Source organism: Abramis brama (genome assembly GCF_963993115.1).
Source record: "Abramis brama genome assembly, chromosome: 22".
NCBI classification, from domain to species: Eukaryota; Metazoa; Chordata; class Actinopteri; order Cypriniformes; family Leuciscidae; genus Abramis; species Abramis brama.
The window spans coordinates 22,624,527-22,641,244 of NC_139984.1; the positions used below are offsets into that span (position 1 = coordinate 22,624,527).

At 39.0% G+C, this 16,718-nt stretch overlaps 1 protein-coding gene across 1 annotated transcript in view; it reads right to left on the reverse strand.

Annotated features, from left to right (window-relative positions):
• camta1a (calmodulin binding transcription activator 1a) overlaps nucleotides 1-16,718 on the reverse strand; it is a 424,467-nt gene that overhangs the window by 34,473 nt on the left and 373,276 nt on the right. Inside the window, 2 exon segments of the mRNA XM_084099066.1 lie at nucleotides 289-429; nucleotides 5,263-5,416. Of these exon segments, the coding sequence (XP_083955192.1) occupies nucleotides 289-429; nucleotides 5,263-5,416 (295 nt within the window).

Below are 16,718 nucleotides of genomic sequence, written 5' to 3' on the forward strand. Positions count from 1 at the left end.
TATACTTGAGTAAAAAAGACTGCCCTGACTGCACAGATACAGAGGAACATTACGCCCCCCAGTGGTGTCATTACAACAGACAGCTCAATAAATCAGCACATCTATGAAATGTTCATCCTGGACCTAGAAGCTGCTGTACTCTAATTAGGCGTTCAATCTGCTCTACACTCACCTCATCTTTTAACGTTCTTGAAGACATATTTAAAGCACGACCTGCTTCCTCAGTCTCTACCTGTCTCTTTCTGACTGCCTCTGTCCCACACCCCAGCCCTCCTGTCTGTCCCTTACCCAGAGTGCCAGTGCAGAGGCAGTTGTGAGTCCGGGGAGGAGGCTTGGTCTGGTGGCTGTCCAGTATCTGCTGCACCAGCTGCTCCACAGAGAAGCCAGAGCTGCTGTTCCCATTGCTGCAAGTCCACTTGATGCCATGAACTGCCGAGGGAGAGAGGAGACACAGTCGTCAGCCCACCAGCCGAGCCTTCCAGCCCTCCCCCAGCCCGCCTGTGCACTACATCCCTGACCTTACCTCAGAACCAGACTCCATATCAAAAACACTTTGTCCAGTACTACGAGAAAAAGAGCCGTTTACTTTCTAACCTCAGACAGGAACATGGAAAGTTCAAGAACAGATTTGGGCCTGTTAAAGGTGAATTTTCAGCTGAGGAGGGAGGGGAAAAAAAGAGCAAAAGTCTTCCTTGTCTCACTTCAGCTGAAGTAAAAGCCCCAGCCCTTTGACAAGGTGCTTTTTGCTGTTTATGCCCTCTGCTGCCATCATTTCCAAGCTCAGCCTCTCTCCTCTGAGAAAAAGAACAATAACAACAACTGGAACAGAAAAATGGCAAACGGAAAAATGAATGCAACAAAGGAAATGTGGCAATCTCTGGAGAGGAACGGTATTTAGAATATCAAACAGCATTGAGCTACCTTAATATGGCTTGTGCACGCTTTGCTATACTTCAGTGTGCGTAACAAGCTGAGGTGAGATTGCATGTGAAAGCGAGGGGAGGAAAAGGGAGGCGAAGAGAGAAAGAGACACAGAGTCAAAAATAGATAAAAGAGACAAAAGCATTTGGCTTGAACTCGCAAACAGTGCTGCGTCACCAGCCGGAGCCGGCACAACAGTTGTCACATACACAGCAGGTTTCTCTGCTCTGCTGAGCTCTGCCATTCCGTGCTTGGCCAGAGAATCGCAGCGGCGTTCCATAAGCCATTACACCAGCATGACCATGCTCCAACAGACAAATCAATCTCGCAGCGTGAGCCTGAACCAGAGTCACAGCACAAGGCAGGTCATGTAATGAAAGGGCAAGCTGGTTTGGTGGATACGGCGTGACATCGGCTGCGAGGATCTGAAGAAGAATCCACTGATTTAGACTCACAGAGATCCACAGTGGCGGTTACTAATCGGCTTCTATCGGCCCAAATGTTGTCAGGGGAATGAAGTTCATGTATTTCTTTAGTGTATTTCTTCATGTATTTCATTTTTTATAATAATAATAATAATAAAAAAAAAAATTACTGTCTCACCACAGGGCAATTTAAAATTAAGAATCAAAGAATAGTAAAATATCATTACAGTTAAAAACATAATACATATATAATTAAAAATGGTGGAAAAAGTAATAAATGGCATATTAAATTAAACAAATGTATAAAAAGAGATTTTTGTAAGATTTTGTAAATTTAATTAATAATAATATTATAATATATTATGTATGTATTATAATATAAAATGTATAATTCATATTTATTCAGAAGTTTTGAACACAATCTCTAGAGGTTTTTAATTATTGCTATTGCATTATTCAGGTTAGATTTTATACTTAAAATGCTGCTGACAAATCAAATCAAAAGATTCTTCTCTCTGCCAGCCACATCCATATCCACAAGTTTAAAGCACCCCATAACCACACCCATCAACTTTTTTTAAATCTACAATTTTTAATCGCAGCCTATGTTCAGGAAACATAAATCACACCAGATCTCTCGTCTCCTACTGTGTGCGTCTCTGATCATCTGCTCATGCAGCACTAAGGGGGCTTCAGGCATGGCTGGTCCATGGTCTCTTAAATTATATCAGCGGAGAGAAATGAATCAGGCCGGCCTGTTCTGCTCTCCAGCTGTACTGTGACTAAGCAACTGATACCTTTCATGACCTGCCATCTGACCTCTGCTGCACACGCCTACTTGAACATAAAACCAAATTTACAACCTATTTTACTAGGTCTAAGATGATGTATTTCTGAATGGTAATTGAAAATCAACTACGTCAACAAAAAACCTGGAGCTTTGATCTTATCTGTCAGGAATTCATTTGATTGTGAAAAGTATTCTCTATTTTAAAGTGGCTGAACTAAACAAGAAAAACAAAGAAAAATAAATCAAATTATTTACCTTCAAGTACAATAGTGAGATATTGCTGGTTATTGTCAAAAAAAAAAAAAAAAAAAAACATATTTAGGATTTCGTTTAATTTTTCTTATAATGCAAAAAGTTAGAATTATAGATAACAAGAAAGCTCAAAGCTTTGATGGCGAATTAAAATATAATTCGTAATATACTTTGTAAAAAACATCAATATCACCCTGCATAATAGAGCTTGAGGGCAAAAATAAAAATTCTTCACACTACAATGATGAAACACGCTCATATCGTGCAAAGCAGGTGATGATGCAACCTCAACATTGATGCATTTCAATGGTATCTGATGCAAATGCATTACAATGTTTGAAGCAGAGTTACTGAAACTTCTCCGCAACCCATCAACGGTTACAGCAGTCTTTCTCTGAGGACTGTCAGTCGAAGAATGCATCGCTACTCACTCCCAACTCAAAACACACCTCGCCACGTTAATGAATGCAAGCTGTTTGTGTATGATATGGGTCACTCAAGGGAACAAATTGGGTTTGTAGTGCTGATGTATAATGCATCCATGAATTATGCATGGCTAATATAGTTCACAATGAATCTTTGACTGTTAACAGGCTGCATGTCTGCATCTCCGCCACTAGGTGGTACTGTTGCTCTTCAGATGAGCTCACATCACAGATGGCTATTTGAAGATCATGAGGGTGAATCTTGTGGCCCTATTAGCCTAGTCTCAGTGCACTGGCCCGACTGGTGGAAGACATCTCGCACCTTTGCCATTGTCCACACCATTTGCAATGTTAATGACTTGCATGCATTACTGCAAATGGTTTGAATGTAGATCAGAGATGGAGTGTAATGAACACATTAGTTTACAGCACGTGTCTTAAAGTCAATGTGAAAGGGAGCTCTTAAGTGATTGCCGTGAGAGCTCTTAAGGGAATCGTAACACGCGGTAGCGATTACAATGTCAGCTGAGCTCGTCTGTATTCCCCTCGCCGACATCTTGTGTCTAAAAGTGCTGACGCGAGAGATCCGACTTCATATATTCATTACCTTGACAGCCCTGTCCTAGTTCGAATGATCAATGCCAGGCATCACATACAGAGACGTGTCCGCACAAGACTCTGGGTAAACATGATTATATGCATGGCGTCATCATTTTTTTTTTTTTTACTACATCCTCATTAGACAGGTTTCCTTTGGTCAACTGACCCTGGGACACCCGGGCGCCTTGGAGTAGGCATGTACAGACGGTGAGATAATAATGTCAAGGGTTCCACATGGAGACTTGTCCTGCTATGAACTAAGACAGGCCAGATAAGCTAGATCAGGCTGAGCTGAGAGAGACTAACTTCTCGTGAAATATCACATAACTAAAACAGCACAGGTCTTGCATTAAAGGCAGGGTCTGCAGTTTTTTCTAAAAAAAAAAAGTAATTTTTTTTAAAAACTTTATTTATATACCAATACATAATTAAAATGTAAGTACTCTGAAAAAGAGAGTATAAAAATCGAGTGTCTGTAGTCCTCTCAGGGCGCAATAAACACAGCTACTTATTCCATTCACTCCCACCCCCTCCCTTCTGGGCTCCTTCCAAAGCCACGCCCCCAAAACACATGAACGTGCGATGCCGACCGCTCAGCTGGAGGACGCGTTTACCAGCGCCGAGCGGAGAGGAGCGCAGTGCATGTAGTGACATCATGTCAGAATCACATGTAATAAAATACCTAACTTTATCATTATGAATATAAACAACTAACATGGCTGTTAGTACTCACTATCAAGCTAGAATATCGATACTGGTAAAGTTTAAAATATATTGAGTTTGATTCGGTAACGAGCTAAAAACAGGTTGCATTGATACACATTTTCCCATTACCATCAGTTACACTGTGATGAAGGTGAATTTCGTGCAAGATTCATAACATATACGGTGTTTTACATGTAAGAGCTTCCACGATGAAAGCACTGTTGGCTCTGATGAGGATTAACGTTACACTCCGGAGACAAGTAGCCTACCTTTCTACCTTACTAGTTCCTTTTTTTGCCTTGTTTGCCTTCGCTGACTGTATATGCAGGTACTGGGAATTTTGACTGCTCTTTCTCTGCCATAATTGTGATTCTTCCTAGCTTCCGTGCCTCTCTCCGTGCCTCTTCCTCTCCTCGAGTCAAACGGGTGCACGCATGTGGGCAGCTCCTGTAGCAGCAGAGGTGGTAGCCAAGGTAGCGAGGGAGAGTGACAGTCGTCCAGCCAATCATTTCATTCGTTCCGAATGGAAATAAGTAGCGTGTTAATTGCGCCCTGAGAGGACTACAGACACTCGATTTTTATACTCTCTTTTTCAGAGTACTTACATTTTAATTATGTATATAAAGTATATAAAGAAAGTTTAAACAAATTTGGAATTTTTTTTTTTAGAAAAAAACTGCCGACCCTGCCTTTAATCATACAGAAATTATAGAAGACAACGTCATGTATCATTGTCTAAGCATCTAAAGGCTAGTTCACACTGCCCTAACCAGCACCAACAACTGTTGGGTTTTGCTGTATCAGTATTGTAATCCTTTTGGTGTTTGTTGTGGCAGTGTGAACCATCTTGTAATATGTAATCAAGATATGTAACATAATAAAAATGTGTAATTAAATTGTCAACATATTACTATGGAGTGCACCCCCCCCCCCCCCCCACACTTAATTTAAGTGCAAACCTCACTAAATTTATTATTTTACTTCTTACATATTACTTAGTATTTTAGTAAAAAAAAAAAAAAAAAAAAATATATATATATATATATATACACACACATACATACATAGTATATAAAATTTGGGGTCAGTAAGATTATTCAGTTGTGTTATGCATTCAGTTGACAGAATGTGATTGGACACTCACACATGGGTTTTAGTTGGCCAATGAGTTCCTCCTTCGTCCATTTGGCCCATTCTTTCTTGTCTGTATTGATGGAGCACAGGATTGGCCCACACGGCTTCCCACAATCCTCGATAGCTGGCACATTCAGGTAGTGGACCAGCACAATGTCTGGGTTCTGGGGAAAAGAGAGAGAAAGAGGAAAAGAAAAAAAAAAGATGTAGTGTGGTGAGTGGAAAGGTTTCATAATAACGTTATAATTCATTTATGGAATTACATTTATAGCTGTATAATTTCCAGCTTGTCCCAAGTGTTCTTAAGGAAAATGTAATACATTTTACTTTTTCAATGAAAGAAAGACAATTTAAACATTTAATTAAAATGATAAATTATATTTTTTAGTAAATATAAAAAATTAAAAGCCCAAATATGGGGCCAAAAATCCTTTTGTTGAGCCTTTAAGGATCATGTTAGTTATTGTGTGTTTAGCACTAGCTAGTATATTTGGCAGCTAGCCAGCACACTTGACCACATTTATGGAGTGATGGAAATGGAGAATAAGTGAAAGACGTCATTTTCTGCCCGTTCTTCTCCATCATTTGAGGATTTACTGTTGTCATGATTACAAGAAAACACACATTGTCTCTTCTGAATAAAATAGCTTAGAGTCTGCTTTCTAGCGCAACATTAATTGCACAGGCAAATAGCGCTGAGTCTTGTGAATAAGGTGTAATCTATAATAAGCCTAATTTACATAGAAAGGAGGCATGTTTGTACTGAAAAGAATGACAACGATTTAATTTAAATACACACAGTGGCGCCTGGTTAAGCCAAGAGTGGTTAGTGAATAAAACTGTTTGTGCGCAAAAGTGGTGCAAATGTTTCCTGATGGTACGTAGTGCCAAAGTTATTCAGAGAAAGGATAAAACCAGGAACAGAACATCCCCAAACAGAGAAGAGTTGTGTGAGGCTTACAAAGTACCTGTTTTTTGTACCATTGTGGTTGTCAACTCAAAAGTGGGGGCTTATTTTATACATAAAAAAATTCTGTCAATTTCAGGTCAGTAAGTGTTCGCTGGATACATTTTGGCAGCTTATGAATAAAACGGTTGTTTAAAGCATATCTAGCCAGTATGAACAACATCAATTCCGTTTGCAATCATAAATAGCGTTGATTACAAAGAGCTGTAAACAGTCACAAAACAAGCGGTCCCCTGTCACCACAGAGATTACACACACACTCCTACAAAATCCCACTCGTTCCAGAACACCAACATTTGAATGTCACGTGAAATGCAGATACATAACGCATACACAAACCGAAGCCGTACACTGAAACAGTGAAGAAAACTGTCCCTTTCATTAGCATTTTTATTAGTTTTATGAGCATTACGTGCTGAGTGAATTGGGGGCTGCGGCTCTGTGCTGCCTCCGCCTTCAGCATTACATTTTGACGCACATGTGCAAAATCTATGCATACTGCATGCTCAATGGGGTAATACACACAGAGAAAGACATTCATACAGCCGCTGGCACTTTTACAGAGAGCACCATGGTAACCACACCTGATCACGGCTGTGTCCGAAAGCTTAGCAGGCAGTATAAATAGTACCTTTATAATTTCTGCCACAATGTTTGCGTAACATCCAGCCTTAACTACTAAGTTGCATTAACCTGTTCAGAAGAGATGCACACTTCACTGCCTACAGTATGATATCCCACAAGCTCAAAAGTCGGACAGAGCAGTTGAAAGTATATATATATATATATATATATATATATATATATACAGTATATTATAATTTTAATATATTTTGAAACAATTTATAATAATAAATAATACAATTTATTAATACATTTATTGATAAATAAATGAATAAAATGTATGCATAAATCTTCCTATCAAAAAATAATTTCTGTAGCAACTAACTAAGCACATATATATAATTATTTTATTTCTAAATCTAACTTGGATTTATTTTATGTAGATCATTTGTCATGACACCATGGTGCTATGGAAGGTACCTATTTTTAAGACCACTAAGAATTTTTTTTATTGAGACAATATATCATTGTAGCATTATTGTGACAATAAATAAAAAAGTAAAAAAAAAGTCCAATATATAATACACATAATACAATATAATTTAATATAACACAATAATATTTGAAAATAGTCACAATGCAATTAATAAATAAATTAATACATTAAAATAAATAAATAAAGGTCTCTTAATGGCCTCAAAAATACCCTTTATTTTCTTATGAAAAATATATTTTCTCAATTTTGCAATGACACCCAGAACAAACATTTTCAGAGGGATAGGTAATGAACAGATGAGCCAAGAAAGATTGGTGCCTTGGAAGCCTGGTCTGAAACCAGAATCTGTAGGCACCTTTATACTAAAATGTTAAGTCACTTATGGAAGCTGCTTTAGTTTCATAGCTCTTCTCATACTAGACATCTCTGAACCCCTCTATTACAGTGCTGTTGGCCAGGTTCAGACTGACATTTCCTCTATCAAACAGTTCTCCGACTACAACTGAATGGACTGCAAATCACAATTAGACAGAACATTCACAATCTCTGCATGGGACTAACAAGCCTTGAACAGTGACCACAGAAAGTGGGGACAAAGTCTGCAGGACGAAAAAAGACGGCAGAACAAATCAAAAGCTAAATTCAGAGAGCTCAAAATCAAACAGCCCTGTAATTCACAGCAAGAACTTTTGATTGAACTCTTCAACCAGCACACTTGATATTCAAAGGGAATGTGTCAAGGTGTTTGAACAGCACCTTTGATGGATTAAAAGGAAAAGATTTGATTTAAAATTTAAATCCATAGGAAATCTGTCTTCATGAGAGGATTTTAAGAGTAAGTTCTGGTGTACTATTCTCTTTCAAGTGGATGAAGGGAGTGTGCTGGACCGGGACTTGGTTGGAGAGGGCGAACTAAGGACTCTCAGGCATGGGTCCTGCTGCTGTAGCCGTGAGCTTGTGGGAGCAGACACCAGCGCTACATCCGCATATGGGACAAGCAGCTGTGGTAATCACCAGGCCATGCCCTCAATCCTTAACCAGCATGAGAGGAGTAAGTAAAACCCAGACTCATGCCATTAGGCAAACATAAACACATTATCATGCATATATGGGTGTCAAATGGATTAAATTGTCAAAAAAGAAATATGTATAAAGAAAACGGTAGCACATTTCAACCTTCATCTCCAATTGTCAGTGGCCTACAATAATGCAAATTATATATATAACTATATAATAATTTATAATTCACATATATAATTATAGAATCGTAAATAAGCTCCAATAAGCTCCAATTTTTCTATGTGAACCATAATTTCATATTTTTTCCTTTTGATTTTGGGGTTAATTATGACCCCAACATTTCATTATATTCATATAAGCATACAGAGTAAAAAATACAGATAGCCAATACCACATACAGTATAAACACAAGCCATGACCACCGCACACACACATACACTTTCCTCTTTTTCGGTCCCTCCTACGCCGATACATTTGTCCCTGTTTTACAATGCACATTTGGCAGACTTACAACCCATCCAAATATAAGTAATCTGTGAAGCTGTGCTTCGGTCGTAAATTCAAGAGTGAGCCAGAAGCGTATGACATCTACGGCTCACTCCTTTCTCGCTCTGTCTCTTCAGAGAGCTTTTACGCACCCACACAATCACGCTCGCACCCCCTCTAGACCCTCTCTCTTTCCGATGGCACAACAACACAATGAAAATGTGCGGTGTCTTATAAATCTATCAGGATGCAAACTTAATTTAATTTAATTTCCTGCTGGCTGCTCTCTTTTAATAACACAAGTCCAACAAGCAAAAGAAGGAGACTGAGGAGGAAACTTTCAGCCTGGATACTATTTGGTGGAGAAAATGCGATCTCATAAAGGTATTGATTAATTGTGCAATGTAATCTTTAGGCCATGTTTGTGGTACATTTCCATGGAGGACCAGGGCTTGCTTCCAGGTTTGTTGATGAGGGAGAAGGGGGCCAAAGTTTGGATAGAGTTGCAGCGTGTGCAGGGCTTGTGGTATTGCGCAAACTGCATTTTTCATTATTAAAGGCATTCATTTGAGCTCAGCACCTTTACGCTAGGCTCATCCCTGGAGTGCAGAGGCGTGTAGATCTTGTACTGCCGGTCTATAGAACTTATACTTATCCCTTGACTTCACTGTTTAAGAGCATTACATGCTAAATGAAGGTAAAAAAAACTTCATTAGGAAGCATTCTGTGCTTGAATTCACAGAAATTGTTTTCTTACTCTAGTCTTTTCATTGGTAAGCAAGAAAAGCAATTAAAGCTTGTTTGTTTTTTGCTTTAAGCTCGCAGAAAGAGAGCAGATCTCAATTCTAAAGGTGTTTCTCTGTTTTTGTGTGTGTGTGTGTCTGGGGAACACACAGGTACCTGGAAGCACCGTGGTAACCTGGCAACTAGTAGCTGGACGCCCACATGGATGAAGCCAATGTGGTCATGAGTGCTGCCCCATAGCCGGCCTCAAGTGCTATAAATATCCACTAGTAATAGCTTCAGGGTCATTACTGCTGCTCAGGCCTGCCTCCAACCAGCATCAACTCCAACCTGAAGGGCTGGGAAGAAGGACAGGGTTTCAAATAGGTATCTGCATATTACGGATGATTTATTGCAGCGTGGGGGTGGGACGGAGTGTTCTGGCAGATAAGCGTTTGTGCGTATAAGATTGTCTTTGAGTTGGACTTGTTTGAAAGCAGGCGGTTTGGGCTTCATATTTAGCTGGTGCTGGTTCAAATCGGGACACATGAGAACATTACTTGTTTTGTTGCAATTGACTGCTGCTTCTGGTCATGTGAATGAGTCACTCCTGTTATGAAAATCGTGCCCCAACTAAATATGTATGAATATATTGGATAAAATATTACGCTCGCAATTTGTGACATGCATGAGATCATCCTGCAGGAAGTGTGGAAACAACAGCACAAACACAAGCAAGTAATTAGCAATGAATCTCTATCTATCTATCTATCTATCTATCTGTCTGAATATCATTATATACGTATATATGAATACAATATATACATAACATAATTTTACATAATTTTGAAAGTCTGATTTACATTTTATAGAAATACTTTTTAAAATTGTAACCCATGCATATTAATCTTTTAAAAATAACAGTGTTCAAAAGATTCCACAGGAATGACCTGACTAACATCAAGCACGGTTTAGTGTCCTGGAACATATGCGTCATGGCATTCAGTTTTGAGACACTAGAGAAGCAATGACGCTTTACTGAGGTCCCATATTTTATTTGAGAGCCGCATACCCATTTCCTGCCTGGCATAACACCCTCTTAATCTCAATCATTGGTGTGAATCTGGTGCCAGGGCTAATTGTTTGAACAACAACAGACAGGAAGAGCGTTTGGGAAAGTATGGCACAACATAAACATCACAAATGCTAAAAACTTAAAAGCTAAAAGAGAAAGTCTTGGCACAAGAACAACAAGAACCTCATCAAGGTTAAATATCTTAATTAAGCTAAAAAGCACACAAACGAATCCAAGAGAAAAAGAACCAGTGCTTCTGTAGCTCTGAGAAGAAAAGCGTCAGAGAGGAGTTCAAAGCCGCGGCACAAAAAGACACGGCCAAGCGCTGCACTCGGCTGACAGGAAACCCCTAGAGGATTGTGGGAAAAAAGCATGGGAGAGACAGATCCTCTGACTCATTTCTTGTGAGCGTGGTGAGGAACATACCCACTGGGTGTACAAGCAGACCCATTTCACTAACCCATGTTACATAAATCACAGCACTTCTGATATGCCGCAACAAATATTTAACTTTTTTGTCTCTATCTGTATCACTATTTTTAACTTGATAGAAGGGCTGTGCTCTCAAAGTACCGCTGGGCTCAGTTCTAGAGGAAGACAATGTACTCTAGACATGATGTAGAGCTCAGTGTCATAATGAAGCATCAAGAGTTTTCTCTATGAAAAAAGCGACAGCGACCTTCAAGAGAATGGAGCATCAAACAGGTTGTAGCTGATTTCATTAGGATAAAATTGAAATGGTTGAGAGTGTGAGGATGTGGGTGAAGTTTAGCATTTAGAGTGTGTGAAAGCACAGTATGCTAATGTGAGTGTGTGATACAGTGTGGGCACATATAATAACCAATCCAGGTGTCTAAATGCATTTTAGGTACTGCTTTAAGTAGAAGAAAGAAAGTCAACAGTGTTATTTTCACTCTTAAAAACATAGGTTCTTTATTGACATTGATGGTTCCATGAAGAACCATCAAGATTCATGTAAATTTCTATTGCACAAAAGGTTATTTATAGTGGGAAAAAGTTCTTTAGATTATTAAATTATTATGTGCTCTAAAGTTTATCTTTAAGCTCTTAGTTTATCAATCAATTTTGATTGATTGATTGATAAACTAAGCAAAATGAGAAATGATACCGTGGCAGCTCTAAACCTGTATGACTCTTTTGAAACAAAACAAAAATTGTTCATATTAAGAAAGTCAATACAACACTGGACCCCATCGACTTTCACTGTATGATTTCCCGAAATATTTGACTTTCCAAAATTTTCCGAAATATTTTATTTTGTGTTCCGCAGAAGAAAGAAATGAATACAGTTTTGGAATGACATGAAGGTGAATAAATAATGACAGAATTTTGATTATTAGGTGAACTGTCCCTTTAAGAGTGCAAATACAAGAGTCCACCGTCATGATGAGTGAAAGAAGTGTGTGTGTTTATGAGTGAGAGAGGTGATTAAAGCCTTGCCCTGCTGGGTGCCCTGGCTGTGGCATGGTGATGGATGAAGCAGTGTGTCCGTCATTAGGCAGTAGGCTGGCCCCTGGCACCCACACCCAGCTCTTAAATGTATCCATACCTCGCTGTCCCCCAGTGCTGCTGTTCATTTCAAGGTCAATTGACTCAGTGCTGCGCAGGGAACAAAACATCCCCCTTTCTTCATAGTTTTATTTCCCATTACTGACTGGTGTGTTTGTGTGTGCGTGTGTTTGTACACAAGTGCGTGTGTGTGGGTGTATACGCCACGTCAAAGCCGATGCTGTGCAGCAAACACCCTACAGCTTGTGTCTAGTACAGAAGAAGACCCTTGTGTGAACCCTTTAATGTTTATGAGCCTGTATATGCAGAACATTTTAAAGTGCAAGTTGGTAAAAGACAGTTACTTTGCACCCAGTTATGAAAGCTATGACGTCACTTCCTGCCAGTGCAACCTGTTTAGCACAGGGACGGACCTACGGGTGGACCAAGGCCTGTCAGATCCAGAGAAATATATATTTTTTTTTTAATAAAAAAATTCTTCAATAAATATTTTAAATGTGATTTTCGTCATGCATTATAACTCTATCCTAATGTTAATAAGAATATGCTAATTCGTCTCTTCAGTTACGTTGCGGCAGTAGTAATGTTATGCTCTTCTTCACGCCAATACCTGGATTCCAATTAGCAGCTCCCTTTTTATGTTAATACAAAAATGGCTAAACCGCTATCTATGACACATTTAAAAAAGAAACAAAAGATGACACAGACAAAGATGACAGGATGCCGTAACAACTTGACACTTTTGTCTTTTGAAAAAGAACTAACAGATAATAAGAATTATGACAATATTTGCATTTAATATTTGTGAGCAAGGGGTTTTCTGAAATGTACATAAGCCACATGTACTGTATTAGCAACGTGAGGTTGTCGATACAGGACCCTGATATGGTTGTTATCAGGACTCGGCTTGGATCTCTCTCTCCAGCTTTGTTTTTGTTTCCGTTTTTCATGTGGCGGCCGCTTTAAAGGTGCTCTAAGCGACGTTGGGTGACGTCACTTCTTGTTGACGTTCGAAGTATTGTCAAACAAAACGGAGGCTAGCTCGACCCTCCCTCCTCCTCATCCAGTCCCCTCCCCCTCCCTTCCGTGCTTTTCCGATGTAAATTCGGGACTTCGTGGGTTCCTTCTCCTTTTTGCCTCTTCTTTGCTATTTGTTCATCGGAACGTCGTCTCTTTGGTCGTGTGTCGGCCATATCAAAATTCAAGAGAATATAATTGTAACGTTAGTTGTGTCTAGGACATCTCTCCTCTAGCTAACTTCCCTCTTAATGCTTCTCTCTCCTCCACTCCCCACAACCCCCTTCATGTGCACGTAAAATCTGTATGATTTTATTTATTAATTTGTATTTATAGTAATGTATTATTTTGTATAAAGTTGGATAAAACAGTCTGTTAAATGAATAAATGTCAATGTACTGTAAGGCGGAACAAAAAAAATTGAAATTTGTTTGATGTAAAAGTGCCGAAAGTTGAAGAAACGCCATTCTAACATGTTTAGCTGACCTTCTGATGTTAAGTAGTAACTTAATATACAGCAACATCAATACTAAAAATCATGAATTTTGTTATATTCACACATTCCAACATTGATTAAGCACTCACTCCAGCACCCATCACACTCTGTGTGTCTCTTATGCAGTCTCAGACTACTGCTATGCAATGACCAGCTCATCTAACGCCCACATTCAAACACACAAACAAACATTTCATGCAGAAAGCTGCAGGCCCCACAGGAGGTGAAAGTAAATCCCAGCCCCATGGGATGCACAGTAGGAAATGGGTGAGGAACACAGCATGGCTATTTGACAACTCCTCACTGCTAAAGCGTGTGAAACGACCTCGGCCGGTACACATCATCCTCCACTTCTCAAGGACTGTGATGTGCCATTCTCTCTCGTTAGGTCTCGGCTCGGCACCACTCGACAGACATGAGAGAGAAAAGCGTGTGGAGTGGTGTTAGCGAATGTAACTTTTTGAGGAAGAGGACGGAGCCGGTGCAAAGCACGGCAGAGCGCTTCTGCAGGAGCCAGAGGCTGAGGCCTGTGATGTTTAATTCAGAAGCCCATAATGACTCAAGATGAAGTCAAGAGCCAGCTTTAAATAACTTAGCTTCCAGGGGCAGAACTACTCAGCTCACAAGAGTGTGTCCGTGGATCGTGCGGTTATGTGTTTGCCCAGGTGTCAACATGTAGTTCTGCAAAAAAACAAAAAACTAAAGATATTCTGTATTCTCCGCTCTCTTTGGAGTACATGATCATAGCAGATTAATTAGACTTTGCACAGAGCACAAGATGTAGGAGTTACTGTAAAAGTACAGATTCCACCTTCGCTGCCACTAATGTTTCAGTTATTCATCTGGCAGCTCTCCATTAGCTCTGTGAGTGTGTGCCCTGAGCAGACCGGGAGCAGGCCGTCTGGGAACCATCAGTCTGCTGTGATGGGCTCAGTGGAGCTTGGTGACTGTGGTCCTAATGCCCAAAGTCTCTCACAGGAAGTGCAAGTGTCAGTGAAGAACACAGCAAAGACAGCCAGCCCTTGCACTCAGTCTAACCCTGCCGGTTAACCAGCTTGTTGGGTTTTAGATGATGGTCTCCCTACCAGGCTTCTCATCTTGAAGCTTCAGCATGATCGTTTTCGTGAACTAGCATAGCATTAACTAGCATAAATTACAAAGACAAAAATAATTTTCTAGATCAATATTTATGTTCTTGTTACAGTAGATATTAAATAAGACAGATTTACTTGTACAGTAAATAAAAAATATTCTAGGTTTATTTAGATTAATACACAAATTCAAATGATCTAAAAACAAGTCTTAAAGGGAATACCTGGGGAATCCAGGTATTCCCTTTAAGACTTTAAGAAAGGGAATATTTGCTTACCCTCATGTTGTTTAAAACCCTTAAACTTTGGTTAATCTTTAAACACAAATTAAGATATTTTAGCTTTTGATCGTTTTAAGTTTTGGTTACCTAGACTTTCAAAGGAGGGACAGAAACCTAAAAATATCTTAATTTGTGTTCCAAAGATTAATTAATGTCTAATGGGATTAAAATGACATAAGTCTGAGTAACTGATGACAGAATTGCCATTCTGAACTGTTCCTTTAACTCTGCTATATTACTTTATCTAATGAAAAAAAAAAAAACACTTAAATTTACTTTGTTTTAAAGGTGTTAAATAAGAATATAAAAAAATATAAAAAATAAGAAAACTATATATTTCTATAAATAAAAAAATATATATTTCATATATATCAGTATGGGATTAAAATGACATAATGCAGAGTAACTGATGACAGAATTGCCATCAAAAGGTGTTTAGATATTTTTACTGAAAAATAAGAAAACTATATATTACTATAAATAAAAAATATATATTTAATATATATCAGTGTTTTTCTACAGTGCAAGCTGGGCCAGATTGGAAATTCATGCTGGTCTAAGCTGCTTTTGTTTAAGCAGGGAAGCCTGAGTTTTGATTCTAATGCTAAACATGAGCCTAAGCCAGAGTCTGAACCTTGTATACCAGAATCATAATGTGCAAATAATGCTGAGGCCATCAATGATTTATATTTTGGGGAGAAGGCTCTGTATGGCAAACAGTTCCTTGAGTGCCAGGACTTCTGGCTCCTGATTGAATCACAGAAAAGCTGATAGGATCAGGGACAGCAGATAAAAGAAGATAACATTTATAGCCTTAAGATGCTGTGGCACTAGCCTCGGTGTAATATGGAAATGGCCTAGTGAGTGAAATTCTGGACAAAAAAGCAGTTAAATAAAACATTTTTCCATGATATTGACCATTACATCAACAACATGAGGTACAAAATCAGAATGCTGCAATATTAAGTCCAGCACTGAGAGGGCCAAGAGCACACTGACCACTCCAGCTGGGTGCCGGCGCTCAGGAGACACCCCCAGATGCCTACACACATAAACCCTCGCCCTCTGGGACAGTAGTTGCCTAGCGACCAGCAGAGAGAGTTAAGTCACTTTAGGAGAGAGGCAGAAAGACAGAGGTGTTGGACAGAGGGCAGAGCTGAGGGTGCTGAAATTGGTTTGATGACAGGTGAAACAAGTGAGGAAAAAGAGAAGAGAAGATGGAGTAAATTGACAAAAAGTACTGAAACAATGCGAGAAAATAAAATTTCTGTTATAATAAAGTTAAAATGTGAACTGAGATCAAAACAACTAAATTACTTACAGGGTCTCATTCTGTGTATGTGATTGCCTGAGAAAAGGTTTGAGCACACGTCAATAATCTTCTAAAATGTATTATACATTAAAATGCAAAATTCACAAAAAGATACGATTGAGATACATATTTAAAGAAACCTGCATTTGCATAATGTAATGTGTCATGACAGACAGAGACACATCAAAGATGATTTTGTTTTTAACACATAACCAAAATAAAAATGTGTCAAACTGAACATTAGAGATGCGTGTATCAGTCACCCGAATCCGCTGTTAAAAATAAATCATATACCCACCACCCACCAGAACCCTTTGATTTTCTCTGATTTAGATATCCGCACCTGATAATCATTACAATGATTCTAGTTCTCAGTTAAGTGTGATGATATGGAAATATACTACACTA